Consider the following 27,511-nt stretch of genomic DNA (forward strand, 5'->3'; position numbering starts at 1 on the left):
GGTTCCGCCCGCTGCCGCCCCGTGACCCGCCAGTGTTTCCACAGCGCTTCCGGGGGAGCCGCGGTTGCGGGGTCCTGGATGCGAGCGGCCTCCTGGCTGGGATGTGAGCGCCGGGGGCCGCTTCTCGGTGAGTGCCCGCGGCGGGCGGGCGGCGGACGGGCCTGCGCGGGCGGGTGGGGGCCGGGCCGCGGGATTTGGCGGAGCGGCCGCCCCCCCGCCCTGGCGGGGAACTGCCCCGGGTGGCTCCTTTAGTGTCGTTCCTATAAACAGCAACAACGACAGCATGCTTATTGGGTTATTTTCCGACGGGAGACGCCTCCGTGGGAGGGCAGCCCCGGGTCGGGCTCTCCCCGGGTGCTCCCGGGATTCCCGTGGGAGCGTCCCGCGGGATGCAAAAGGGCCGAGCGGGCTCGGGAGCACCTCGGCTTAGGAGCGACCCAGCTGCCTTTGCTGCGGCAAAACCCTAAATAAATACACTAAGTACACGCAGAAATGTAGTAAGGGTACTAAACAAAACCCCGAATGTTTCCAGGCTGTTGTGTCCGCGCCTCTCCCCTTTCCCCCCTCGCTCCCTCTTCCCACCCATTCCCACTGTTTGTGGTGCACACACGGGTGTTGGAGAAGTTATCGGCTACTTCAGCCGGCTCGGCTGACAAGTACTAATGAGGAGTTGCGTGCAAGCTTGTTTTGGTGCTCGTTTGATGGTTTTTTAGTCGCGTATTAGCTTGTAACAAGGGCACATTTAGGCTTAAAAATTTCGCCTAGAGGGACCTGTGCTTACGAAGAGGTTCTAAGTTGTGTCACCGGCGCCTTCCCTTGGCCACTTCACGTTCGGTGGGCGGGGTTTTTTTGTAGTTTCATTTACTGGTTTTCCTGCAGGTTGTTGCCACTGAGCGTGTTGCTGGTGTGTTTCAGCCGTGTCTGTTGCGTTATTTCCTTTCTTATATGTCGGTGGGTCTCCCTCCGTAGGGCTGTGCACAGAATATAAAAGTATGTGAGCTTTTTGTTTGGGTTTTCTTGTTTGTTTGGGTTTGTTGGTTTTTGTTGTGGTTTTTTCTTTTCCCACAGTCCTGCCCATAAACAGCAGGGGAAGCTGTAGCTAAAAATGGGACTGGTGTGAAAGATTGATGCTGAAGGGGAACTCGCCAGTAAGGGTGACTCTTCCTAAGAAAAGAACCCTGTTCAGAAAGAGGAGGATGTGCCAAGTTGGAGAGAGTTAATTTGCAGCTGGAAGCAGAGCCAGTGGCTGCAAGGAATTGGAGGCTGGGAATTCCACAGAGCTTGGCTGCTGCTTTGAATACAGAGGTACAAAATGCCTAGCTGCTCCTCTGGGTAAGATGCTGTACTTCCCAAGTGCTTTTGCAAAGCCTGTGTGTTGCTTTGTTTGCATTACAAACTCCTCAAAGAGTGCAGTGTCAGCTCCTGGAGAAGCTTTGGTGGACAGTTTTCATCCTGGAATTCAGGGTGGCTAAATTTAGGGCAGGGCTAGGATGGGTGACAGATAAGCACTTCCTTACCTACCTCAGGATTAATTTTCTGTGCCTTATCTGTTAGGTTCTTAAGTGCTTCCATTGTTTAAATTGTTGCATAGACAGTTCTGATAGTGGTATTTAAGAGTTAAAATTTTTTTGGTAATTTAAACAGGGATCTAAATTTAGATTTAGGTGACTTTTTTAGAGCTCCCTGTGCATGCTAGGTTGGCAGTGCACGACTCTGGGCTGTAGGAGTGTCTTGTTAATCTGAATTATTTCCCTGCCAAGTTGTCTTAATTTACCTTTGGAATGTGGTGATGGCAGACAGTAGTCACACCATAATCAGACTTTTTCCAACCGGGTACAAAAATTACTTTTGCAACTCTTATTTTCTTTTCTTTGAACGTAACATATGAAATTGGAAACAAAGCTAAATAATTTCTGATGTGTGACATTGCTTTTCCGGAGAGAACTGAATTATTTAGTTGATTGGGGAAAAAAAAAAACTAAGAAAAAACACAACCAAAACCCCTCCCCCCCAACAAGCCAACGAAGCAGATGTGCCAATGAGAAGTGAAAGCCCATATGTTTGAAAATTTAGTAGGCTTAAATATAGTTATAAGTGGTCTTTAGAACATGGTGGCTCAGTAGCGGCCCATGAAATTAGATCAGCATTCAAAACCACCCTGTGAGAAAATTCTGTGAGAAACTTTTCTTTGCCTGTGAATAGTCCTAAGTGTTACCCAAGCAGATGAAAGTAAAAGCCTTCTGTAGTAGCTCTTCTGTTTCTGAAAAATGTAGAAGCTACGTAAGAAGTTGGTGGAGGAGGAGATGGGCTGGTGCTAGGAGGGAAAGCGCCTGTGGCTGGGAGGGGCGCTCGCTGTTGTAGCAGCTCTGTCGGCTTTGTGTCCGATTGGATGGAGCCCCAGTGTCCTTTGCAGACTGTGCCTCCTCTTGGTAGCTGGAAACCTGTGCTTGCCTTCTTGCTGGAACACCCTCAAAGTACATTAAAATACTGATTTGTGGTAATGCATAAAGACTTCAGTTAAAAAAACTAAATGTTTGCTGGAGTGCTTGTTTGATAAACACTTGTTCTGGAGGAAGCACTTAATCATCTCTGTTGCTGAAGCCAACAGAAAGCCCTGTTGCTAATAGAGCTTGAAGAAAGTATTTGTAATTGCACTTTGATTCTACTATTAAAATTACTTAAGGCATCTCTGTGTAAAAATGTAATCTGTCTTAATAGCAAAGCCTGGCCTTACAGCTTGTCCTGCAGCAGAGCCTGTGCTGCCATAGGGACGCAGCGCTGCGACCGAGCCTGACTTGGCCCTGCTGAGGTTGTGTCCTGGGGAAGGAAACCTAAGGTGGCAGAAAGCGCTGGTGCGAGTACTGTGATCAAACACTTGCCAGGCACTCATTGCTTCTGTGGCTTAATGGTTTTTTAACGTTTTGTGATGCTCTTCTAAATGACAGTTTGAAAACAGGGGGATGTTAAGGAGGAGAATGGTGCCTGCCTTCAACCAACCTTGTGTGCAACCTGTAATCTGGACACTGGATATGCTGTGCGAGTGGATGATGCAGCTGCCCAAGGAACTGGAGTTTGCTATAAGCATCAGTGGTATTGAGTACAAAGACAGGGGATCTCTGGCCAGATTATCCTGCATCTGTGTTCCTGGGTTGCATCCTAAATTTCTCTGAACAGACTTACAGTAAAAGTGAGATGCAGAAGGGATGATTGGTGCATGTGAGAGCTGCTTGCAGCTGAAGGGCTGTATGGGGAGTACTGCACATCATGGGATTTTCCAAATGACCAAGCAGTGAGGGGTTGGATACAGCCACGAGGGCGTGTTCTTCACACCCCCAAAACTGAAAGCAGCTGTAGTTGCCTGAGTCAAATGGCCTTCAGGGATAACTGGTTGCTTTTTAGCAGTCCGGCCTTTTGTGTTACAGAAGTGCATAGTTAAGGTTTGCCTTGGAGGAATGACTGCCATCCCCTCCTTAACCAAACTTCTTGGTTAATGTAAGAATAAAAATGCTTTCCGTCTATTTTGTATTTGCTAGTTCTGGCTCAGGGGGTTTAGAAAAAATCTGGTGTGGTAAGTGCTGGAGAAAATGGGGGTTTTGTACAGGTGAGTGAATTCTCTGAAGTATCATGAATGTGTTTGTGTTTCACAGTGGTAATTGGTTTGAAATGTCTCCCATAAAAAAAAATAAATAACTTGGAAATGCTGCTTATTGTTCTTAAAAAATAGGAGAAGGAGCTTTCATATTAGGTGTATAGTCAACTATGGTTTCCCTCTTTTTTTCCTTAAGAGTAGCTGCCCAGTTTGGAAAAGGTTGTTTGTAAAGTAATATTTGTGATGTGCTTAGGAACCTCAAATTCACTTTGTGTCATTCTTGCTTGGTTTCTCCTTGTCAGTTTCCAGCTATCCACAAAAGAGACTTTTTTTACTGACGGGATTTGAAGACGTGATTGTTTGCTGCAGTACCAGATTTTCTTTAACTCGGAGTTTTGCCTCTGAGCAAAGTACAAGCTTGCATTTGCAGCATAAATATGTCAGTTTAGATTGTCAAGTCACAAGTGCTGATTTGTTTGCCTCTGTGCCTAAAGGATAGCTTTCCGTGGGGTAACAAAATAACACGGGTAGTTGTTTTATTCCACTACAGTGAAGAAATGCATGCTCTTTGGAAACGTAGCTAAGTGTATGTTGGTCAGAGCCGGGGCTTGTAGGAATCACTTTTTGAAACATAAAGATCTTTTCTGCCCTGTGCTTATTGCTTTGCTTTAAGGAGGACTGGAGAGCAGGGAAATGAAGGTAATGGCCATAGTGAAGTGGAAACTCATCCATGGTTTTTACTTGCCGTGGCTTTGGTTGGCCTCCGTCATCCTCAGTGGCTCAGGAGTGCCGTGGCTGGCTGGGTGTGGCCGTGACAGGTCAGCAGGAGCCCGCTCTGTTCCCACAAGGTGCCGGTGGAGAAGTGGCCGAGGTTCTGCACAGCATCGAAATCCACGGATGGAACACGTGCCTGCCGCTGCCCTGCTGGGGGACCGGCGCTGCCAGTCCTTCCCTTTATGTGTCCTGCCTGTCACGTCACCACAAATTTTGCATTGCTGTAGCTAACTGAGCTTTTGGGAGGAGATTATATAATTGAGTTTCTGTTTGAATAATTCATACATACGCACTGCTGAAACTTGGAAAATTCTGGGTGTTTCTTCCTATTTTTTCAGTTGCATCATAGAGTGACTGGCTTTTGATGAGTCTGCATGTTTTCAGCCAACATAAATTGTGTATAAACAGTTTTTTAAACGCTCCTGTTAACAGCCATAAATTTAGCTAAAAATCTCTTTAGGCAAGATTCTTACTAAGTCTTTACAAGAACTTAGTTGTGTTGAAGCTCAGTCTTCTTTTTGTTTAGTTCCCCCCTTCCCAGGCACTGAAGACTCCATTTGTAGTTTAGTCTGGTTTGGTAGAACCTACATTTTAAAGGCTCTCTAGTGCAGAGCTGTGCTGTGTGGCTCAGAGGGAGTGTGCAAGCAAAGGTACGGATCAAGAGCACTTGAATAAAACATAGTGTTTTGTTCCAAAAAATCTCTTAATATGCGAGATATGTAATGGGGAGCAGGGAGAGTGGGAGAAGAGCACCTGATTGAAACTTCTTTGCCACACTTATAAAAGAATCCTTTTTTTTTTTTTGCATATTGAGATATGACACCTACCTTTAAGTGTCTGTTAATTATATATTTTCATGATTTGCTTATAGAAGCTTGCCAGGGGTCTGTCTGCCTTAATGCTTTGAAGCATTATGTGTTAAAAGCTCTGATTTAATTGTCATTATGAATTTGGATCATACAACATCTCTCAGTATCTGTCAGTTTTACTGCCAGTCTGTGCTGATGCACAGCAATTAATGTGATTGCATTAATATGCACCGGATCAGTTTCTGTGGAATAATAGTTGTGGGGTCTTCAACTTCTCTATTTCTTGACAGAGCTGTGCAAAGACTTTTTTTTTTTTTTTTTTGTAAAGAACCTAAACTATGTAATCTTTATTCTTCTTTTCAATCAGGCAAGATGGAGTATTTTGATTTGAAACACATACTGTCATCCTGTTAGGCCTTGTTCAAAGGGCTCTGGTCCCTTCAGTTTTGCGTTGAATTGCTGGTCTGTGGGACGGTTTTAGTATTTGTGGTTTTCTACTGCTATTTTCAGTGGGGAGTTTGGTTATACACTTTTCTGTCATCCAGGAGCCCAAGATAAAGCTGAATCTCTCACCTAAACTGCTTTTCACAAGCAGCTGGTTTCATCCAGCTCAGTAGGGCTGTGAAACCTCACGGAGCAGTAGCTGCTTACCCGTAGCCACCTCGGAACTGAAACTGGGAAAACTGCTCAGTGGTGTGAGGAGAGCAACGTTCCTTCTCCCATTCAGGTCTCTGCAGATGCGTCAGGTGCTCTGGGCCAGCCTGGTGCCTGCCCTGCTGCCGTAGGTGCTGCGCTGCCTCCCTGACTCTGCCCCCTCGCAGGGATTCCAATGTCCTGCCATGGATGATGACAGCCAGGATGAGCTGATCAACAAGAACGCTGCTCTGGGAAAGGGCAAAAGGCAGTGTCTCGCACTCCTCAGCGAAACAGGTAAATGTGGCCTCTCCTTTCTGCTTCAAGGTTGCAGAACCTCTTGATTTACCCTCAAAAGGCTGGTAAAGGTATATTTGTGACCATTTGTCTCCTTCACCCTGACAATTTTTTTGTTTTTGCTTTGCTTCATAACTTGTGTGTATCAGACTGCTGGCATGCTTCCCTGGAATTTCTCCAGATGGGCAGCTTTGATACCACTGCGGAAATATGGGGGCTCACTTCCTGCATAATGACCTGATTAGGGGTTCTGGTACCTGTTCTGCCTGTCTGTCTGCATCAAATGGGTATTTCCTCTGCTCTTCTCTTTTTAAGAAAGCAATGGTGGAAATAGCTGGGATTCAGGAGATGATACCGGTAGTGAAGAGGAAGATAATGACACCGAGGAAGAGGGAGGTGAGGAGGACAAGGAAGAAAGTGAAGATGAAGAATTAGAAGGTGAGATCTGTTAATGTGCCTTAACAGGCATTTTTAATAACTGAGGAAGAGTGAGATGAAAGCTGTTCCTCCAGAAACTAACAATGAAATATAAATCCACAGATGCTGCTGTGTCAGGCCAATGCCAAAATCCTACAGTAATAAGCAAACAAGTAATAGTCCCCAATTTCTAAGCTTTTAAAGTATTTGCATGTGTGAAGACTATCTGCTAACCAAAGTGGTGTAGTTGTAGTCAGCAGGAGTGAACTCTGCCCCAGTATGAGCAGGAAAAAAAGTCAAAATTGCAGCAATGGCTCATGCTATTTTCTCACTTATGAAAAGCATGTTTGTTAGTTTGCATTGGCATAGGGCTCTAAAGTGAATGTTGTGATGGGGAATTCTGGAATTAAATTATTACTGCTGTACTACCTAGGGAGGATGGAAGAACACTTGACTAATTTTTCTTTGAAAAATGAGTGTGGATCTTATTTGAATTTGTTAATTTTACTGAAAACGTACCCTGTAGATACATGTCCTTCTGAAACTGCTACGCTCAAACTAATATTTGGATAGACAAAAAGAGATTTTATTAGATCTTAAAGCTTGCTGGGAAGGCAAGAGCACAGTTTTCCAAATTACTAGTTAGACTGATTTGAACACAGACTAAAAAATCAGTGCTAGGTGCCAAAAAGCTTTATTAATCCATCATTCAGAGTATTCTCTGTTACATCCAGACAGGAGAATTCAGTTGAAAAGACAAGGGCCCCATTCTTATTAAAAAAAAAAAATCAGCAACCCAACAACAACCACCCCCAGTTCCCCCTCCAAGTGAGTGGGGTTTTAGGTACCTTTTTGTTGCTTCTTGAAAATATCAGCTTAGTTCACAGGTTTTAGGGAAAGACTAACCCATCTTTGTATTTTGTACTAAAAATAAAAATACCTTTCAACAATGTGTGCTGAGTGTTTAATTTTACTCAAAACCAAACTTCTTTAAGCGGTCTCTAAGGCACTTAGATCCCTTGGCTCTCAAAATCATATTTTACTGGTGAAATCTTTCATTTGCTGTTCTGCAGAAGAGTGTGTTGCTGCTGCTTTTCCTCTGGAATGTCTCTTAAAAAAACAGAAGTTGGGTACATGGTAACTTTATTATAACTTTATTTTTTGACTTCATTGTTCAGTGGTAGCTTGACATATCTTAACTGTCCTGTTTTGATAATCTTTTGCTTTTCTGGTGTCTGTGCTTTTAATCTCTTGCAAGACTACTCACATTATCAGGCTTTGTTTTTCACCAGAATAATCCATTGCTTTTTAGTGAAGGTATTTAGGAAGCAAGAAAACAGCAAAAATTATTGCCTTGCACTGGGGAGGCTGTGCTTCACCCCTGCAGCCTCATAAAATAAGGTTACTTGGAATTTCCTGTGAACTGGTACCCTGTCCTGCCCACCCTCTCTGCCCTCGTTGCTGAAACCCTGCAGCACACACAAGCTGTTTTTTATCTCTCACTTCTTAAGATTGCGAAGACGATGATGATGAAGAGGAGGAGGAGGAAGAAAGTGAGGCCACTATGGAAGGAATCACTGATTCTTTGAAATCAGAGCCACACCTGAATGGAGTGAGCATCTCCTCTGATGAGGATGGTGAAAACTGCCCCATTTGCCTCAACACATTTAGGGATCAGGCTGTTGGGACTCCTGAGAGCTGCTCCCATTACTTCTGCTTGGACTGCATCGTGGAGTGGTCTAAGGTGAGCTGTTCTGTCTGTGATGTCCTGTGACCTTCTGGTGTGCTCTGCTCTCTCCCCTCTGATCATGCTGTTGTGCTGTAATGAGAACAAAATACAGTAATACTCATATTTGCTTTCTTAAGTTTTTTTAAACAGACTTGGGTTACTGCTCTGTTTGGCAGGATTCATGTTTGAAGTGTGGATCTGTTTTTCTTGTACCCATCCTGATTTGTTCTGTTCTCTGCAAGCTGTAAGGTCACAAGCAAGCGTGTTTGTAGGCATCTACAGTTCTTTTGTTTTTTCAAGTTGAGATACTAATTTTTCTCTGTGCTTGGATATATGTATATTTCTCTGTATATCTGTCTTTATCTTTTCTTGAGTTCTGTATTGTAACCATTGGATGGGGATCTGTTGCAACCCTGAACATCTAAACACGGGAAAGATGTAAAAGAATACTGACAACCTGCAGGTTGCTCTGAATTCACTTTTCAGTCAGAGTTCCTTGCCACCCCTGTAGCTCCCATAGTCATAATCCAGGGTGAGAATTACAACAACACTTACAGTGCATGCAGCAGTAGCAGTGGTGATTAAATTTTTAAAAAGCAAATAAATCACTCTGACTGAATATATTTGTAAACCATTTCTAGTTGCTCATTTGTCCAAAGGAAAGTAAATGCCTTAAAACATGAGCACTATTTCAAGGCAGTGTTTGGAAGAAGTTTGATGTTGCTTTGGCAATTGAATAATAATTAAATTGCTTCAGTAAAATAAATGCTTCTCTAAAAATGCATGTTTTCTCTGATAGAACAGGTTGTTTGTAAACCAGATAAGTCAGATTTAAGTACTTAAAATGTCAAGATCAATAGCTGTTAAAATGACTACTACATTAATTTAATGCTTATTACAGTAATAATTTAAGATTTCTTTTAAAAAATTGAATAAAGTTATGCACTTATTAACTGTATTGGGAATTTCTTTTTTTTCCTAGAATGCAAACTCCTGTCCAGTGGATCGAATCCTCTTTAATTACATTAACATTCGGGCACGTTTTGGTGGGAAAATCTTAAAAAAGGTAAACCTTTTACTGTAGCAAACAATGAGGCCAGTTGACACAAAATTGTCATTCAAAAGTTTATACTTCCAGGGTGTTTATGTAATACTTTCTATCTGAATTAATTATTTCTTTCCTATTTTAAATTTGCCTTTTAAGGAGCTATTTTTCTTCCTCCTTAACCTTACTTCCTGCAATATTGTGTTGTGGCTTCATTTGTGGTGGCAGAAAACGGGTGTTTTTTGTAACTGCCTGTTTTGTATAATGGACATTTGACTGAAAACTGTTCTGCATGGATAAGCCTGTCCACATGTGGAGAGTGCTCTGCATTCTTCAAGTGCTGTTACAGGATGAATAGGAATAATCTAGATTATCCGTGATCTCTTCCTTATGTCCTGCTGCCAGCAATGCTGTGTAGCAGTTGGGTTTGTTAGGGGAGAGGCACAAGGCAATAGTAGAGCCCTGAAAGGCACTGGTCAAGTGTGCTAGTAGTTGCTCACAGAAGAACATTGAAGAGTTGTCGTTGCTCTTAATTGAGATCAGAAAGATGTTAGTTTCCAGGGAGTGTTTAGGGGTTTGATGCTTTGTTTTCATAAACTAATGGTTTATTATTGTTTGCATTTTAACTGAAGAGAGAATTAACATTGAAGTAATACGGGGGTAGCGAAGTTTGCTCTCTTCTTTAGTCTTGTTTTTGGCATATTTTTGTTTGACTACTTTTGATCCTATTTGTGGATTTTTGTTTTGCCTATTCTTAAAATGCAGTTTTCTATAGTCATTGGTGTCTGACAGCAGACAAGTTAAGTAGATGTTGTCAGGCATTTGATCATGCCCTAGGTGTGCTGAATGAACAAAGTGAAGGTTCTGGTGTGTAACAGCCACTTTGGTTCCTTCACTTTTAGATTTCGCTGCAGGTACTACTGTTAATGTGATGATGGATTTTAAAAAGTGCCACATTCTGCATAAACCATGAATCCCTGTTTTATTTAGATTCCTGTTGAGAACACGAAAACTCAGGGTACTGATGGAGAGGATGATCCGACCTTCTGTGAGGTGTGCGGCAGAAGTGACCGCGAGGATCGCCTGCTGCTCTGCGATGGCTGTGATGCAGGGTAAGAGACTGAAATGAAGCACCTGCATGATTGCACATGGCCAGAGTTTGGTCCTCAGGCACTGTCTGGTTTGCAGGCTTGCCCCTTGTTGCCCTCTTCAGGCTCATCATGTGGCCAGCCATGTATCCATGTGTTACAGAGCAAACATCCATCCCCATGATGTGATGGGTCCTCTTCTGGTCATGTAGCAACATATGTGTGGAGAGTCCTGCACACATCAGGCTGCAGACCACCAAAACAGATGACCATGCCTTCAAGTGGTGAAGGTGTTTTTGCTCATCCTTGCAACATCTGTGTGTATAAAGGGTAAAACCACACATCCTTTATGTCTCCTTGAGGATAGGATGCATGACTTGTCCTGGCTGACTGGGCATTAGTGCTGTGCAGGAGAAGTGCTTAAGATTCAGTTTTGTGAAACCTTGAAAATTTTCTTTAGAGCCACAGCTCTTACATGATTCTCTTAGTCTTGCTTACTTCGTCTCTGCCCCCTCCTTGATTAATAAAATAAATGGTTAAGTAGAGTCATGAATGTGCTTGAACACAACTTTGGCCCTGCAGTTTTCTGCTAGAATTTAAAGCCCTTGGGCTGCTTAATCAGTCTTCCAGCATTGTCAGTTTGAAGATTAAGTCAAAAGTTACCCACTCAACAAAGAGAGATGCTAATAATGAGTATGTAAAATAACCTTTCAAAAGTAACTCGTAGCAAGCTAACTAGACCTCTGGTAAGTCTAGTTTTGTCTTTGTGTTCTGTGTCTGTACACATTGATGCACTGTCCATACACACACATACGCTGATTCACCTTCTGGAAAAAAGACAAAATCAGGAACACTAAAGATTGCTAAGAGCATCATCAGAACACTGAGTTTAAAATATTAAGCCAAACCAGTGTTTCATAACTCATATCTGAAGCCTCATCTTTAAGTTCTTTCTGAATTTCCATAAGCCTGTCTAAACTCAGGGTATTGCTTCAGATTTTATTTGGTGATCTCCCAACAGTTACTGTAATTTTTAAAATATATTTTTTTTCTAGTTTGATACAGTTGTTTGATTTTTGTCTTCTTTTCCTAAAGTAAGTTCTTTATATATCCTTGATTTCTAGAGTTTAGCACTTCCAGAAGCACTTCCTGAAAAAAGAACTTGAAGTCTTTACTAGTTCTCCGTGGCTGAGATTAACTTTAGAAAAATGTAGAATAACTCACTTCAAATGCTCCTAAGTACCAGTACTGTTAGTACTATGTTGGTTTTCAGGAAGCTGATGTTGTTTCCTGATTACCTGTCTCCCCAGCATCTCTGAACTTCTCTTGCCACCATCAGTTTTGGCTCTGCACATTTCTTGCAGCTTGGGTTCAAATGGCAAGCGATTCACCACACAGTGAGGGAAAAACACTCAGTTTTTCTGAACTTTTTTGGGCCTAAAGTGATGAAAACACCATCTAGAACTTAAGACCCTTGTATAACTATCAGGTAGCATCCATCATTTCTCTGGAGATTGGTAGAAGCGGATGCATAAACAGTAGTTTCAGGCTTAAGGAAATGAGTCTGCCTTCTGTAGCCTGTGGATGGAGGTAAAATGCTGTCTTCCCTTGGTAAAGAGCACATCGTTTGATTTTCTTTTTTTTCCCCCTCAAGGTATCACATGGAATGCCTTAATCCTCCTCTGAGTGAAGTCCCTGTAGATGAATGGTTCTGTCCTGCCTGTGCCCCCATGGGTGCCAATGGTGCTGCAGGTAAGGGTTTTATGGTAGCCAGTCAGAGTAAATATTTTTCTCCTGAGTTAGATAACGTGAATCATGTGGTGTTTTGATGATATGTTTAACTTCCTGGTTTCATCTGTTTCAAGTAATTGTTTTGATAAGCATTCTCTCTTGAACCTTAAGATTAGACTTGAACTCTTGACTGATGAGAGGACCTTGTTTATGAAGATTTTAATCTGCAGTTACAACCTGTGGAGCTGCTTCTTGTAAGCATCCTTTAACCTTTCCAAGGCAATCCCAGCACTGTAGTGTGACTGCACTGTGTTACACTGGAAAGAATTTATTAGTGTCCTGACCTCAGATTGCCAAGGTAGCAGCAACTTCTGTTACCTGGAAGTGTTACACCATGTAACAGTCTGAAGCAGTGGTGTCTGTACTCATTTCCTTTTGAGTGGGTAATGGCTGCCTGTGGAGGTGATTGGTTTAAGAAAGGGAATGCTGATTTTTTTTTTTTTTGCCTGAAATTCTTTAAATAATTTCACCTGTAGAAAGACAAGTGACCTCAGCCTGTTCTCGTTCAAGATGCAGATCATGTCAGTGAGGAAGAGGTGGCTGCCCTCATGGCCGATGTTGTCCCCACCACCAGTAGGCTCCGCCCTCACGTCCGGACCCGAGCCATAGCCAGGACTCGGCAGAGCGAACGCGTCCGGGCCACGGTGAACAGGAACCGCATAACGACGGCACAGCAGATTCGGGTATCCACGGGGATTTCTGAGGGAGCCTCTGCCAGAGCCCTGGGGAAAAGTTGCTGAAATAAGTCCCCATTTCAGTAGCTCAGCTGTCTGTGTTGGCTGTCCATAGCACAGTAGTTAGTAGCTGCGGAGCTCTTTTAAACTGAGGCGTCCAACATGTACAAATGGAGTACAGCACATGACCAAGATGCCCTATTTTGAAATGCTGCAGCAGCTTCCTCTCTTAACCTGCATTTTTATCACCCCTGGTGTGAGCAAAATTATATTGCTATTCCTAGTGGCTATTAATACACAGTTTGTGCACCACTTGTGGTTTTTTAGCATGTTTATTTGACAGTTGTTTATTTTCCTTTGTACTCCTACCTCCTTGCCCATAGCAGTAGAACTTGCTGACTGCCTTCAGCCCAATTGAAGTGAAAGATTTTGTATTTTTATGTTTTCTGGGTTTGTGAAAATCAGTCTGTTGTGTTGGAAGAGGAAGAAACCAGATGTTAGTGTCCTCAATAATGTGGCAGTGTGAGTTCAACTACATTAACAGTATTAGAGAATCTGTGCAGGAGAATATCCCAAATACACAGGGTCCCTCTATTACAGTATTAAATATAGTTTGGGACAGCTGCCATGAACAAAGATCCAGCTCACCTTAAGTTTTTATCACATTTTTCCCTTTATTTAAGAACTTCCCTGAATGCTTTAGCAGTTGTTAAATTCATTATGTCCTCCATGTCAGAGGTGATCTTATTTGACTGCCAAACCCCCACTGTCTCCAAACCCAGGCGTTTCAATTTTAACTTTAGAAGAATTAATAAAATACAAAAAGTTGATGAATTATTCGATGCATTGCTGTTAAGCAATTACAACTGAGTAGTCAGGCCTATATATATGTTGAAAAAAAATAAAGGGAGGAAAGTGTTGTTTGAAGTGAAAGACTCTGCAAGGTAACTTGTTACTTTTCTTTCTTTCCCTACTTGTTTTAGAAATAGTGCAGTCATCTCCTGTGGGTGAAAGGGGTGGTGCCTGGGGACTTTACTATTCCATGGTAGTGTAATCCTGGGAACCCAGCACTTCCTGTTCAAGAAGGTGTTCCTAGCTCCACTTCTCGGTGTGCAGGGATGATTACAAACTATATATAGAAAGGCACTGTTATTTATTGCCTTTGTCTCTGTACAAAAGCTCATCTTATTTTGGCTCGTACCTTGAGTTGACTGAAGCTTAATTCCACTGGTTGAGGGTGTGTAAGCTGTTGTCCTCCAAGCACGGTGAGAAGCTGGGAGCATGCATGTAATTCTGAAGGAGGCTGAAGAACAAGGTCCTTACTATGTCAGTCAGTAGATGAAAAAAGTGACATAATTGGTTAACTGGCAGCTTGGTGATCTGAGGAGTTTCCTCATTTGAATCTCAAGTCCATTTTTCATCAAATGCTTTTATAAGTAAATGCTGCTGAGCTTTAGGTACCTGTATCATGTAACTTCAAATCCCCCCCACAGCATGTGCCAGGGTACCTCATGTCCTCTCTTCTGGATGAAACAATTGAAGCAGTTGTAGCAGGCCTGAACACAGCCATCTACCAGCGTCCTCTGGCACCACGGGCTCCTACCAGGCAGAAGAGAAAAACAGGTGAGGACATCAGACACCTTAGGGCAGCCTGAATCCTACAAAATACTCTACATCAGCTGTATGCTGCCACACCTGTGCAGCTATGGAAGTATCCCATGTGCATTTTTTTCTTTCCCTATACCACCTCTGCCCAGAAGGTGTCTTGAAGGTTGTTTTTAAGTAAATCCTGATGATTTGACTTTTTCTGCCCTGCTGTTGGTGGCACTGTGTATGTCTCTTTCAGCTGCTTTGTGGTCATGGGGGGGATGAAAAAGGTGAGTACAGAGTAAAATACAGTGCCAGCTCTTAGCCAGATGACTGGTTTTTGTCCCATCAGGTAGGCGGAAGAAAGTAGGAGGCAAAAAAAGAACTCAGACAAAATCTGCTGCTGGGAAGAAGAGTTCAGGGACACAGCTGAGGAGACGCAAGCGTCTGACAAAGAAGAGAAGGGGGAAAAAGACGAGAGTAAGATCACATGTGAGTGAGTTTCTGCCAGTCAGTATTTGCTGTTTTCAGCCCTCTGTAAGAGCAGTATAACATGGGATTCAGTTGGAAGAAATGCCACCTTAGAGTCATAGCAGGCACCTTTCTTTCTGGTGGGAGTCTGTGCAGGATGTGTCCAGTGTACTCCAGAGAGACGCTGTACATGGAAATGAATTGCAACTTCCAGACAGGCCTGCTGGCTTTGCTCACAAATCCTGTTACCTGGACTGTAGGGATCAGATTGTAAAGCATGTCCTGCAGGCTTTCTGTCCTGTCTTGCCATTCAGCTGTAGTGTTTACTTGGTACTGATGCAAGCTCAGTTAGAATTGCCAGCACCTTTTCTTTTTAATAGGCTGTCAATGTTTGTTGTTGCAAACCCAGCTAATCAGCCATAAGGGCTCTCAGAATTCCTTTCAGTTGTGAGTAGTGTTCTCTTGTGAATTAGACTGAATGCTCTGCACCAGTTTGACTCTTTTTGTCGGCTACTTTAACTAGAGTCTACATCTTAGAGCCAGAACTGTCCCTCCAGCATTTAATAAGGAACCAACAATTTCAAATTGACATTATTAAGATTTTTAGAAGCTTAATTTTTCTGGTCACATCTGTATCATGCAGTCTCTGAAGTGACATATACGCCATAGTTACAAGTTTCATAAATGCTTTAAAACAAATACAGACAACAAATGCACGCCACTTGTGCTGCTGATGGTAGTAACCTGATGACTGTACTTAGCCTAAATTTGGGGCTTTAGACACAAATTTACCTGCCCTAACATACAAATAACCCAGTCTCTTTGTCTGTGCAGGGGAAAAATGAGGTTACTGCTCGCTCCCGTATTGCAAGAACTCTTGGGCTCAGTAAACCTGTGCGTGGGGCCTCACTTCCTTCCATGTACAAACCAACGGAGCCCTCGCTTGGGCTGATGAGAGCAGATATTGGTGCAGCTTCTCTCTCTGTGTTTGGGGATCCATATGAGTTGGATCCATATGAAAGGTGAGAGATCTCTGGATTGTGATCAGGGATCTGGTGATTTAGCAGGTGTTGGGATGTTCGTACGTGTGGCTCCATGCAGAGCGTGGATCTCACATGTGAAGGCACCTTTGGGTACACAACCCATGATAACACATAAGGGCCTGTTCTTTCTTTCCTTCTGGGCTGAGTTGCTGAGCTTGTAAGGAATGAGCCTCCTCTAAAAGAGTTTTTCTGAAATAATCAGCCTTGTGAAAACCTTTAATAAGATCTATGGGGTTATTGAAAGGTTAGAATCTGAAGGAGTCTAATCCTAATCCATCACATTTTATTTATTTATTTAAAGTGAAGACAGCTGGCATATTTGGTATACAGTAAACACAAAATTACATGGACCTCTGGAATCTTCCACGTTTCTCCTTTTCCTATCTTCACTTTTCCAGGCACTTTAAATTCAGGAGAAATCTTACTATGCCATAGTTTGTGTCACTCATAAACTTTGAATTTTGGGGGAGGGGGCATCTGAAGTTATTGTTGGTGAAATTTAGTTTTCCACTGAATATTTCTTTATGATCTTTTCATAAAAGAAAATTGTCCATTTAACATTTTAGATATGAAAATCTACATTTGAGTCTCTGCTGTCTGAATCAAGCTGTTCTATTTAGGCAGCCACAGAAAAAGTATATTGCACAAATATTTTTTAATATATCGTAATAAAACAATGCTCTCTAATTGTATCTGTCATAGCACTATCATCTCTTTGATGTGAAAAACATTTCAGACAATTTCAGGGTTCGTGTGTGTGTTTTATCATAGCAATGAAGAGGTTCCAGCAAATCCAGATTCACCAGTGAGTGCCAAAAGGAGAGTTCTCTCCCAGTCAGCACTGAGGTCTCACCGTCCTGTAGCTAGACCCGTTTCTGTGGGACTTCCCAGGTAAAAATCCATTCTTATTTTATTATTCCTAGTTGTCTTATGACCCTAACAAAAGAGTAAACCTGGTGATCATCCTTGTTTAACCCTTTTCTTACCCTTATCTCTCAAAAAGTGCATGTATTTGTATACATGCATGCCTGCACATGTGTAGATAAATAACCACATCAATTTGTGCAAGAATTCTTTTTTTATGTTGAACACACACACTCTTTCATCATGCCTTAAACATTTCCATTGAAATTTACAATTGGTATTTCCACCCTAATCTGACTCTCTTGCTTTCTGTTTTGTGACTGTTCAGTAACCCCATTAGTATGTTTTAAATCCCAGTCTCATTAACCTTTAAAAAACCACTTGCTTCTTTGAGAGGGCCAGGGAATCCAATTGCACATCCTGAGGAGGTGAGGGCTTTACCGACCTCACCCACTTCAGCTGCCATTTGTTGGAGCTGAGAAAATTGAGAAGAAGCTTTGTTTGATCCTGCAGTTTTCACAGTTGCTTTACTGTCTGTGCCTTGCAGCCTGCCAAGGGCAGGTGCCCTGTCTGCCCCCCACTGGCAGCCACAGTGAATTTTCAGGACTGAGGGATAGGACATTAGGGAATCAGGAGAATGATGAGAAGAAAGGGGATGAGGAAAGTCACTGAGGCAGGTACCAGCTGAGTCACAGGAAACTGCAAGTCTGAGGGAGCTAAAGAGAAATGAAGGGAGCTCAGCTTAAGTAGTTAAAGATGTGAAAGGTTTACATAGCTGTCCTCTGATGCATCTGACTTATGGTGAAGGTTGGTTTCTCAGGATTAAGGTAGCATATTTCTATGATAACTTGGATTATTTGTCTACCTTTCCCATCTCAGTCCTGAAGGAAGCCTTTCAGGAAACTTCCCGTGTCCTCAGAGTTACTTGAGTAGCGTATTGTTTAGAAGGTAGAACTGTTCAGCTGATACTCAGCTTTCCTAAAGGCTCCATTTGCATGGGCTACACTGAGTTTCTGGTCTGGCCTTAGCAGCTGATTCTTTTAGTGTTCTCATTTTGTCTCTCTGTTGAATGTTATTACAGGTGTTTTGGTGTACATTATGTGAATAAAGTTTGCTTTGTTGTCATACAGAAATGAAATGTAGCTCCCTCAGAGAGCTGGGTTCCTTTGGAAGTTTGTTTTTTAGCAAACGCAAACAAAATAACCCCTCAAATCCCATCAAAAGCAAAGCAATAAAAACTAAAAAGCCCAACACCAGAAACACCTTTTCAGCCTTCATTTCAAGAACTGAGAACTTAAACCATCTTCATAAGATTGAGAAAAGCATAAACGGGAGTGTTTGTGCTGTCCCACGTGTGGGAGCATTGCAGTTGTTTTTCAGTGTAATTTCTCTATGCCATGCTCTTAGCTACCCTGCCAGTGGCACCTTCTGGTTAAACACTGGCTCAATCTCTGTCATTTTTTTTAAGATAGAAGTGTAGGCCTGAGGAATACATTTATGTTGTGATTTAGTGGGGGCAAGAGAGGCAGCTAGGATAGAAATATCTCTGAAGTGATAATCAGTGGTTTATCCTCCAAAAATGCATCTTAAATGCACTGGAAAGTTAATCTTGGTATACAACACAGTGAGCACCACTCTTAATAAAAAGCATTTGCTAACCAAAAGTCTCAGGTATGATTACATGCTTTCTTATCTTATATTATTCCTGTGGGAAGTCAGCAAAAGCTTCACCTTCTGTTTGTCAGAGAACGATGGGGACTGAATGACTCTAGTGAAGCCAAAACTACAAGTGAACTTCCCTGGCTGACCTCTGTTTATGCCCTTGACTTTGGTTTCTTTTTAATGTAATGTGTGTGTATAGAACAAGTGCTGTAAGAGTAAAGGAAATGTAACCCCTCTGAAACATGCAGAAGCAGTGTGCCTGCCTTGAGTCCTGATCAAGAAGCAGAAGCTGCTCCTGTGCCTGATCTGTTGGGAAGTATCCTGTCTGGACAGAGCCTTCTCATGATGAGTAGTTCAGATGTTGTCATCAACAGAGATGGTTCACTGACAGCAAAGAAGGAAGGTAAGGACTTGGCACCTCATAGTGCTGTTAGCCTCTTTGTTTCTTCCACATCTGCCCTGATCCTACAGTCTGCATAGCTTTAAACTTAGGGATACTCTTACTGGGCATTGGAATATGTAGGATGGATTCAGTAACTGCCAACAGTAATCTGTCTTATAAAGATGGATGTCTGAAATAGTGTTGCTTGTCTGTGTTTTAATTGCAGACCTGAGATGTTACTGGAGGATTTTAGTTTTAATACATAGTTTTCTTCTTTCAAAAGAACTGCACAGTGGTTTCATGCTTTGCTGTAAGAAATGTAGGACTGGATAGACCAAAGTTATCTTAGTACCCAAATTTCCTGGTGTGTATCATGCATTGCTGTCATGCCTGTAATCTGTACTTCAGTTTGAAGAGCAGAGTGAAGGACCGTGGCAAGAAATTTCTTTGCAAAAGTAGAGCTCTAAATATGTGCTATCATCTCCAGCTGTGTCTTCCCTTGGCATGGCATTACTTGAAAGGAATCTCTTCAAACTGAAACATAGAACTTTATTCTTAAAATAAGTACCTCTAACGTCCTCTATTATAGTCATTTCTGTCAATCAGCAACTGCAGAATAGCAAGCACTAATCTGGTGATACCTATAGAACAGAATAATTTATTTCCTAAACATTAGTGTTTACCTCAAAGATGTTGTTGTCTGGCACTAAACTGTGAGTATCTGACCAGAAGAACTGTTGGACTCTGTTATTACTGTGTGGCATGTCTGCAAACCACAGTAGAACTTAAAATCATTAGCTTAGTACTTCTATTAATGTTGGCAGAGCATGTCTCCGGGTATGTCCTGAAAAGCTGAATTGTCTGTTTGTGTGCCATAGCTCCATTTCATAGAAAATCAGCAAGTGACTCAAGAGTGGAGGATGGTTCAGGACATAACACCCACCCAAGTACAGCGCACTCAGGGACCACAGCAAGTAGCTCCATGGCTGGACCTTCTGTTTCCTTGGAGCTGAGTACTCGCTCCAGACCCTTCTCCTCAAGCTCGTTCTCATCACCTCTGCTGAGCAGGAGCGAGTCTGCAGCAAGCCCTGCACAGACTGCACCGGAAAAGGCAACTGTAAAGTCAGAATATTCAATGACACCCAGGTCTGTCCAGACTCAGAATACAGCAACTTTGAGCAGGCATGGCTCAAAGTTAGATGAAATGCCCAGATTTAATGGAAAATCTAGAAACTTCGTACCCACTGATTCACCTTCAAAGCCCCTGAGCTGTAACTTGAATTCTGGCTCAAAAGCTGTAACTGTGAGGCAGCCAGTAAAACCACCTTCCCAGAGAATTGACATCTTTGAGCTTCCCAGGATACCAAAGATTAAAAAAGAAACCAGCAGCAAGCAGGTGGAGCCGGAACCTGCAGGAAGCCAAAGCTGTGACATCCCCAGCTCCTGTATAACCCAGCTGACTGGCAAGGACAGCACTAATCAGCCGGGAAAGGGTAGCAGGGTGGAAAGTCAGAAGTCAAATTCCAAGGAACCTCAGCAACAGACACGTCCAAGCGGGGTGTCTTTCTCCACCAATCCCAGTGGCTATAGCGGTTCATCGCTGCTAGGGACTTCAAGGGGCAAAGGCCCAGGCTCTTTTGAGAGTTTTAAAATCAATATTCCCGGGAACACAGGACATCCCAGCAGGCTGTCTAACCCAGGATTTTGTAATACCTTCCGCCCGGTGGGCGATGACGTGCAGCAGAAGGAGAGTCCTTCAGCTCTTTTCTCAGTAAAGAAAAAGCAGGTCAAAAGTGAAATATATGATCCCTTCGAGCCAACAGGATCGGACTCGAGTTCAGCAAACAGCAGTCCTGAAAGGCTTGGTTCAGGGATCCCACTAACTAATATCACCAGGACTATTTCCATTGAAAATCCAAAAGTTCAAACATTTCAAACTGTCCGTCGTTTCACTCCTTACAGGGTAGAAAATATATTTGGATCTGGGACTGACTCTGATGTGCCATCTGGTAACACAGAGTCTCGTGATGATGATGTGGCAGTAGCAAGCAGGATTGTAGAACAGATCTCTGATACAGAGGAACGAGACAATGTGGGTGAGGAAGACCTCCTAAGCAGTCCTTGCACTTCATCTGCTGTTAAGGAAATTTCTAATACTAAGTGTTTAAAGGAGGAAAACAGAGAGGGACCTAATGTGTTCTTTAATGCTGAGGAATTGATTAGACCTAGTATTAATGTGAAAATAGAACCAGACAGTCCCTCAAAGAGTGATGGGCAGCAGAAAGTCCAAAAGGTAGAACAAGCAGAGAGGCTATCATGTTCCAGATCCCGTTCAAACTCCAGCTCCCGAAGCAAGAAGAAGATGAAAAGGAAAAAAGCACTTGTCAAAGAGCATAAGAGATCACGTTCAGGGTCAAGAGACAGAGCACACTCAAGGGACCGAAGCTCCAGGTCTACCTCTTGGTCAGGTGGGGAAGAGCACAGCAAAACACACACATTAAAATCCAAGGGCAGGCGGTCTTCTACTGACCGTTCTAGCAGTCATGAACGATCTAAAAAAAAGAAAATGAAGGATAGAACCAAGGATAAAAAGGCAAAAACTTCTTGGTCCAGGGACAGAAGGAAATCTAGATCACGTTCAGGTAGTCCTGGAAGTACTTCTGAGTTTTATGAAAATAGGAAAAAGAAAAGACGGTCTCGCTCAAGATCAAGGCGGAGGGACCGCTCCCGGTCAAACAGCACGGAGAGGACTAAAAGGCGGAAACGCAGGAGGGACAAAAGCTACGAGAGGTATGATAAAGAAAGTGGCTTGAAGTCAAGGGACAGAAAGAGATCAAGATCCAGATCTCGGGAGAGGAGAAAGTGGAGATCTCGGTCTCGATCTTGGGAGCACAAAAGCAGCAAATCAAAGGAAAAAAGACTGCGATCCCGATCACGTTCCAAAGAAAGGAAACACAGATCAAAAGAGACCTTGCTTCCTCCTCTGCCAGAGAAGGATCAAAAGCCTCCAGTTGAAAATGTGACCAGGTGTCTGGAGCAACCCCATTCTCTCAAACAAGAGCCAAAAGAGGAGCTAGTACTAGAAGGGCTTTCTATAACCATCCAACCAAATGTCAGACTTGAGGAAATACAGACTGAGACCCCAGTTCAGCTGAGAGAGGTCCAAGAAACTATAAAGGTAGAGCCCATCTGTCAGGAAGTGAGCAGTGAAACTGCATTCCCTGCACCAGAGATCACAGACATTTGTGTCCCAATTGGTGATGTGGATTCTTTTGCTGAAACAGAGTTAATGAATAGTACTGATCCAGCAGTGCTCAGTAGCTGTAGCAATACAAACCTAGAGATTACAGTTAAAATAGAAAATACTGCATTATGTCCATCTCTGATGGAGCAACCCCCAAAGAAGGAAGTTATCATGCACGTTCCAGCTGAGGCTGCACCCATTCAAAGCTCATCCAAAAGCAAAGTCATGGATTGTGTGAGGGAGGTTAAGGAGGAGTGCCTTGTCTCAGGTGAAAATACAAGTAATTCCACTAAGCCTGAACTGGAAGTGGTACCTCAGGGTCCTGCCTTGAAATCAAAAGCACCAGTGAAAAGAGTTACCTGGAATCTTCAAGAGGAAGAAAGCAGCACGTTGTCTGCTGGAAAAGCTCCAAGTAAGTCTCTTTTGGGAAACAAACAGCAGTTGAAATAGGCTGTATAAGGCTTAGGGTTTTGGTGCCTGGCCAAACCTGGTCATACTGTAAGAGCTGTGTCATCTGAGCTGGGGTGATGCCGTGGTTTGCGATCCTGAGAGCTGGCATTTTGCACTGGTTGAAATCATGAGGTGAGTTGTGTTAATGAATTGGAGAGGACGTGCTGTCAGCACAGCTCAGCCAGCAGCAGCTTGTTCGCTTGTGAAGCACATGCAACAACCCCATCTCTGAACTGGCAGCCTGTGTCCCACCCTTTCTGCGCTTAACTGGAATGGTTGCTTTGCCTTCAGTGTCTATAAATGTTCCTCAAAACCAAGGAGCGTGACAAGGCTCTGTAGCTCACCCCTGTGAGTGCTGCTAAGGCAAAGCTGCTAGAAACAGTTTGGCTTGGGAACCTGTGCTGTTTGTGTTGACAGAGTTGCCTGTGTTGTTCTTTTTGGTTACTCTCAATAGATAAACCCAGTAGAAAGCAATTGCTCAAGGGGATGAGAAGCTTTCTATTATCAGAAGCTTTAAAATATGAATGACTGCTAAAAAGATCCTTTTATTGCTAGTTTTGTTGTTAGATGCTTTTTATTTTAATTTTAAAAATATAATTGGCTTTGACTCTTTGGCACATTCTTTTGTTCTGAGATGTTTTCTTTTCCTTCTCTCGGGATACCTAGGGATGCCATTTTACAAACTTCAGCGAGCAAAAGAAGGGGCCTGGAAAGCAGAGGACTTGAACCAAACGTTAAATCAGGTGCAGTTAAATGAGCCTCCTCCAACCAATTATATGATTCCTGAGCCTATGTTTCCTGATCTAGATTCCTCTCAGGTTGGTTCCTATTCCAGCACCCAAGTGTCGTGGAAGGCATCCCATCTCATCTGTGCCCTTGTTGTGCAACACCCTCCTCTCATGGCAGAGTTTGCCTTCCTCTGCGTGTGGTACATTTCATGTAGCCCATACTCCTCAGCAATCCTCCAGTCATTTAATCTCTCAGGGTGCTCCTTACCATTGAAGAAATGTATTATCTTCTAATTCTGCTCTGTACATGCAGCTTCTGTTTTCAGCAGCAGCTTGCAGAAAGATGGTGCTGCCTGAGAAGCTGTGAGCTTCTCCCTGTGATTAGGCTGTAAATGTTGGCTTGGTAGCCTTGGTCTGAGCCATCAGTCTGTGCTGTCCACCAGTTAAAAGGCGAGCGGGGCTGGTGGTAGCTCCTGGTGGATAGAAGATGCTCTGGAAATCCTGCTCTGATGTTGTGTCTTGTCAGCACAAGCATTCACAGAGTGGTGTGTGTTTCCCAGGTGTACTGTCAGAACATCCCTCTGGCGCCAGCTCTGCCCTCCAGCCTGCCCCCCTACGCCCCGGTGAGCCAGCCCACGGTTCAGTTCATCATGCAGGGAAGTCTTCCAGCTCTTGGCTGCGTGGCAGGACAGAGCCTCACCCCAGAGCCGGGCAGCCTGGCTACAGCATCTGAGCCAGGAATCCAAGCTGCTTCTGTTGGAAATGCAGAGGAAAAGATCAAAGCACCCAAACCTCCAGTGGATAAAACAAAAAATGAGGAAGTGAGTAAATGCATAAAATAAATGAGCTGTTTATTTGAACTTTTTCATTTGAGGGATTTTTAAACTTTCTGTACTGTATTTTCCCAGCCCTGCTGTTTTTGGTGACTGACTCTGCTAACCCAGGAGCAGGAGGCAGTCCTCTCTTTGAATTTGTTTGGGATTTATTCCATTTTTTTGTTCTGCTTTCTGTTGCTTCATCATGGTAGGACAGAGAGGGATTAAAACACCTAAAATAACGTTCTTAAAGTTCTGAAACTTTCTTGCATGAATATTTGGAAGGGACTTTCCAGAAACCACAATGTCCAAGTTTCTCTAAACACCTGGTTTTCTCCGTTCCCCTTCAGCTTTGAAATTAATATCAATTCTCATAACAGTCCTGTAGAGAGGTAGGACTGTGTCTTGTTGCTTATCAGCACTGAAAATGTAGAGATAGTAAAACACTTTGGAGATCTTTCAGTTCAAGTCCCTTGCTGCTGAGTTTTGGGTTTGCTGCACAGGCCATCTGCTTTAGGCACAGTGGATGCTAACACAAGAAGAAAAACTTAGCCCATTATTTTGCTTCGTACCATAAAACCAAACAGTAAGATGCATTTCCCACTGAACCTCCATTTATGAGCAGCAGTTTTTATGAACTTGTTTTGATGGCACCTGTAATCATTACTTCATAGGCACCTCTGCAATTTTCAGATTGCCTTTAGAGCTATCTGAAGCTTTATATTCACAATTATGGTTTGCTGCTTTTAGAATCTGGTGCCTTTTGTTGGATGTGTGTTTACTCCAGAGCTGTTGGAAGGGAAGGAGGAGGCCAAAATTAGGAAGTCCACGTTGTAGTCACTTGCTTAAAACCCATTCTTTAAGACGCAGAATAAATGTTACATAAAGCAAGGGTTCCTCATAGCACAAATTGGTATTTGTTTCAAGACAGCAATTGACAGTAAAGGAAATCACTTGGAGGTGATTACTTGGGTTGTTGAAATTGTGAAATGAGAGTTTTCGTTGTTTGATTGATTCTAAGAAAAACAGATTCAGAAACCATTCCCAAGACAGCACAAGGTAATGAAGTTCTCTTTCCTGTGCAGTACATGAAGAAGCTTCACATGCAAGAAAGGGCTGTGGAAGAAGTGAAACTTGCCATCAAACCTTTTTACCAGAAGAGGGAGATTACAAAGGAGGAGTACAAGAGCATCCTTCGGAAAGCAGTGCAGAAGGTAAGGGCCCAGTGACAGGAAGTGGAGAGGAGGAGCTGGGCAGATCATTATGTAAGTGGCAGTACTTTGGATTGCACTTGCCATTTCAGCAAGTACATGCCAGAACTGAGTAGCAGATCTTTGGACCCTGACTCTGCAGTCCTGCGGTGAAGCAGTAGCTGCTCTAAGCAGGACTAATTGGTGCCGTTGATGATCTGTCAGTCTGTTCCTTTTATGAGATCATGTTTTCAGTGGACAAGAACATTGCTAAGCTTCAGCTGCCTGAGCTGAAATGTTACATGGTACGTGCCCTAGGTGAGAATGGTCAAATCCCCCTCGCTAGGACCTTCAGCCGGAATTCCAGCTGTTTCTGATAAAGTGAGAAAATACTCTCTGCATTAGGTCCTTGAGCATCTGTGGTGTCTCTGAACCTTGGAAGAGGGCCTTGCAATTTTGCTGATACTGACTTTTTTCTCAAATCTTAGTGCTGAGTAGGTCGTGGCTAAGAAAGACTTGATCAGCAAGTAAATGTTGTCTCGTGAGGAGAAGTAATGCTCTTGTGGTCAAGGCAGTTAATTGATACCTCAGAGAACTGTGTTTTCTCCCTGCTCTGCATTCTTGCTATCACTGAGAAATTCCATCATAAATAAGAATTCACGAGGTAATGGCTGCAGTTTCACATCTTCTGTGTGACCCATATGAACCATAAGTGTTTTCTGCAAGAGAGCTGAGCGGTGCCAATTGCTGCTGAAGTCACTGTGAACTCCTCTCTGAAGAGAGATAAAGTTCCTTGTGTAGGGTCTGCTCTTTCTCCCCTATCTCAAAATGGGCTCTCCAAACTGCCAAATTCTTTTAATATGAGCATTGCTTCCTCAAAAACATCCCAAAACTGGGATTTGAACTCTTCCTTGGTTACCATGTGTTGTGTAAAAATGGATGGATGGGTGAAAAAGCCTGTAGTAAAAATGAGTAATTTTGCTTCGAGATGCCTCTGCATTCGGGTGGTGCTCCGTAGATAAGCTCTGGGCCATTTCTGAAATGCTTGAAGGAAAATACTGCTCTTGTCTTTGTTTTCTGCTTGATGTACCCTGCCATGAGCCTTGGGGGGCTGTGCAGGAATTGGCTCCCCTGGACAGCTTAGGGCCTCTCTGCCACTTGCCTGAGATGCTGTCATTGACCAAGTGCCGTTTCTGATCCCCTGCAGATCTGCCACAGCAAAAGTGGAGAGATCAACCCTATGAAGGTGGCTAACCTGGTGAAGGCATATGTGGAAAAATACAAACATATGAGGAAACATAAGAAAACTGATGGTGAAGATACACGTGAAGTGGAAAACTGAGAGCAAGCCACAGCCAGCATGACTTGGACTGAACTTGTCCTAGCTGTGGGCGCTATGGGAATAACAGACATGCAGTTGCATCTCACTGTAAGCAGAGTGCAGAGAAACAAGATGAGAACAGACTTTATCTACGGAACCTTCTCTTGAATTGTTTCCATATGGGAATGAATTTAGGATTTTTTTGGATTACCTACAGCTGTAGAACTAAATAACAATCAAATGCCTCAGACCAGCAGAGTAATTCGAGGGGAAACACAGAAGAGATTAATGTTTGGAACTCCCGGATTGCTACAGTTTTCAGGGTTACTTTGATCACATTTTTGGGCTGTGCACTTGTCTTGCTAAAGTTTGAAACTGGACACACTTTTCATACAGTATATTGAGAGCTGTATACTGTTTCCCTTGTGTTTATTTATCAAAATATGGATTGTCTTTAGAAATTTCTGATTTAATACTTGAAATGTCGTATTTTTAGCCCGTTGGATGGTGAGCGAAGCTTTACTCGCTCTGGCATTTGGGGATTGCAGAAATGAGCTAACCTTTATAAACTGACTTCAGAAACACTGCTCAAGCCGTGGTGTTTATTTACATTCTGTTGGAAGTACCTTAGTGAAAAAATTAATTTTGGGGTGGGAGATTGTGTTGCACTTGTGTAAATAATGCACTGATGGCTGGTTTTGTGTCTGCCTTTCAGGAAAACGCGAAACAAAAAGCAAGCATTGTCAATTTTCAGTAACAAGCTTGAAGGATAAGGTTGGACTGATGTACAAAGCAGAAATGTGACAGAGTTTATAAAGTTATTTTGAATGGTTTTTGTCCTATAGCAGGTGTCATTTGTTTGTCTTGCCTCTTGTAAACCTGCAGAGTTGGCTCTTGCATAAGGAATG

At 43.0% G+C, this 27,511-nt stretch overlaps 1 protein-coding gene across 3 annotated transcripts; it reads left to right on the plus strand.

The window, feature by feature from the left end:
* PHRF1 (PHD and ring finger domains 1) lies at positions 1 to 27,436 on the plus strand. Of its 3 annotated transcripts, none has more exons than XM_039552560.1 (18): positions 1 to 127; positions 5,900 to 6,102; positions 6,418 to 6,540; positions 8,031 to 8,263; positions 9,231 to 9,314; positions 10,284 to 10,405; positions 12,036 to 12,133; positions 12,683 to 12,855; positions 14,340 to 14,469; positions 14,786 to 14,925; positions 15,739 to 15,926; positions 16,719 to 16,838; positions 18,722 to 18,876; positions 19,734 to 22,511; positions 23,216 to 23,367; positions 23,838 to 24,098; positions 25,178 to 25,306; positions 26,490 to 27,436. In XM_039552560.1, the coding sequence occupies exons 2-18, from the start codon at positions 6,012 to 6,014 to the stop codon at positions 26,622 to 26,624; spliced, it is 5,112 nt and encodes a 1,703-aa protein (XP_039408494.1). In that variant the 5' UTR covers positions 1 to 127; positions 5,900 to 6,011; the 3' UTR covers positions 26,625 to 27,436. The 3 variants fall into 3 exon arrangements, with proteins under 3 accessions (XP_039408494.1, XP_039408495.1, XP_019135333.2); XM_039552561.1 differs by having other exon boundaries at positions 2 to 127; positions 23,216 to 23,292; XM_019279788.3 differs by lacking the exon at positions 1 to 127 and adding an exon at positions 234 to 1,305.
* Positions 27,437 to 27,511: the final 75 nt, after the last annotated feature.

Source organism: Corvus cornix, chromosome 5, assembly GCF_000738735.6.
Source record: "Corvus cornix cornix isolate S_Up_H32 chromosome 5, ASM73873v5, whole genome shotgun sequence".
NCBI classification, from domain to species: Eukaryota; Metazoa; Chordata; class Aves; order Passeriformes; family Corvidae; genus Corvus; species Corvus cornix.

What these genes read in the sequence shown, in the direction of transcription:
- PHRF1 (XM_039552560.1), top strand. Translation starts at nt 6,012, where the DNA reads ATGGATGATGACAGCCAGGATGAGCTGATCAACAAGAACGCTGCTCTG. An exon ending in GGGTGCCAATGGTGCTGCAG is followed by an intron (nt 12,134 to 12,682) that starts GTAAGGGTTTTA and finishes TTCTCGTTCAAG; the next exon opens with ATGCAGATCATGTCAGTGAG. An exon ending in GAGTTGGATCCATATGAAAG is followed by an intron (nt 15,927 to 16,718) that starts GTGAGAGATCTC and finishes GTTTTATCATAG; the next exon opens with CAATGAAGAGGTTCCAGCAA.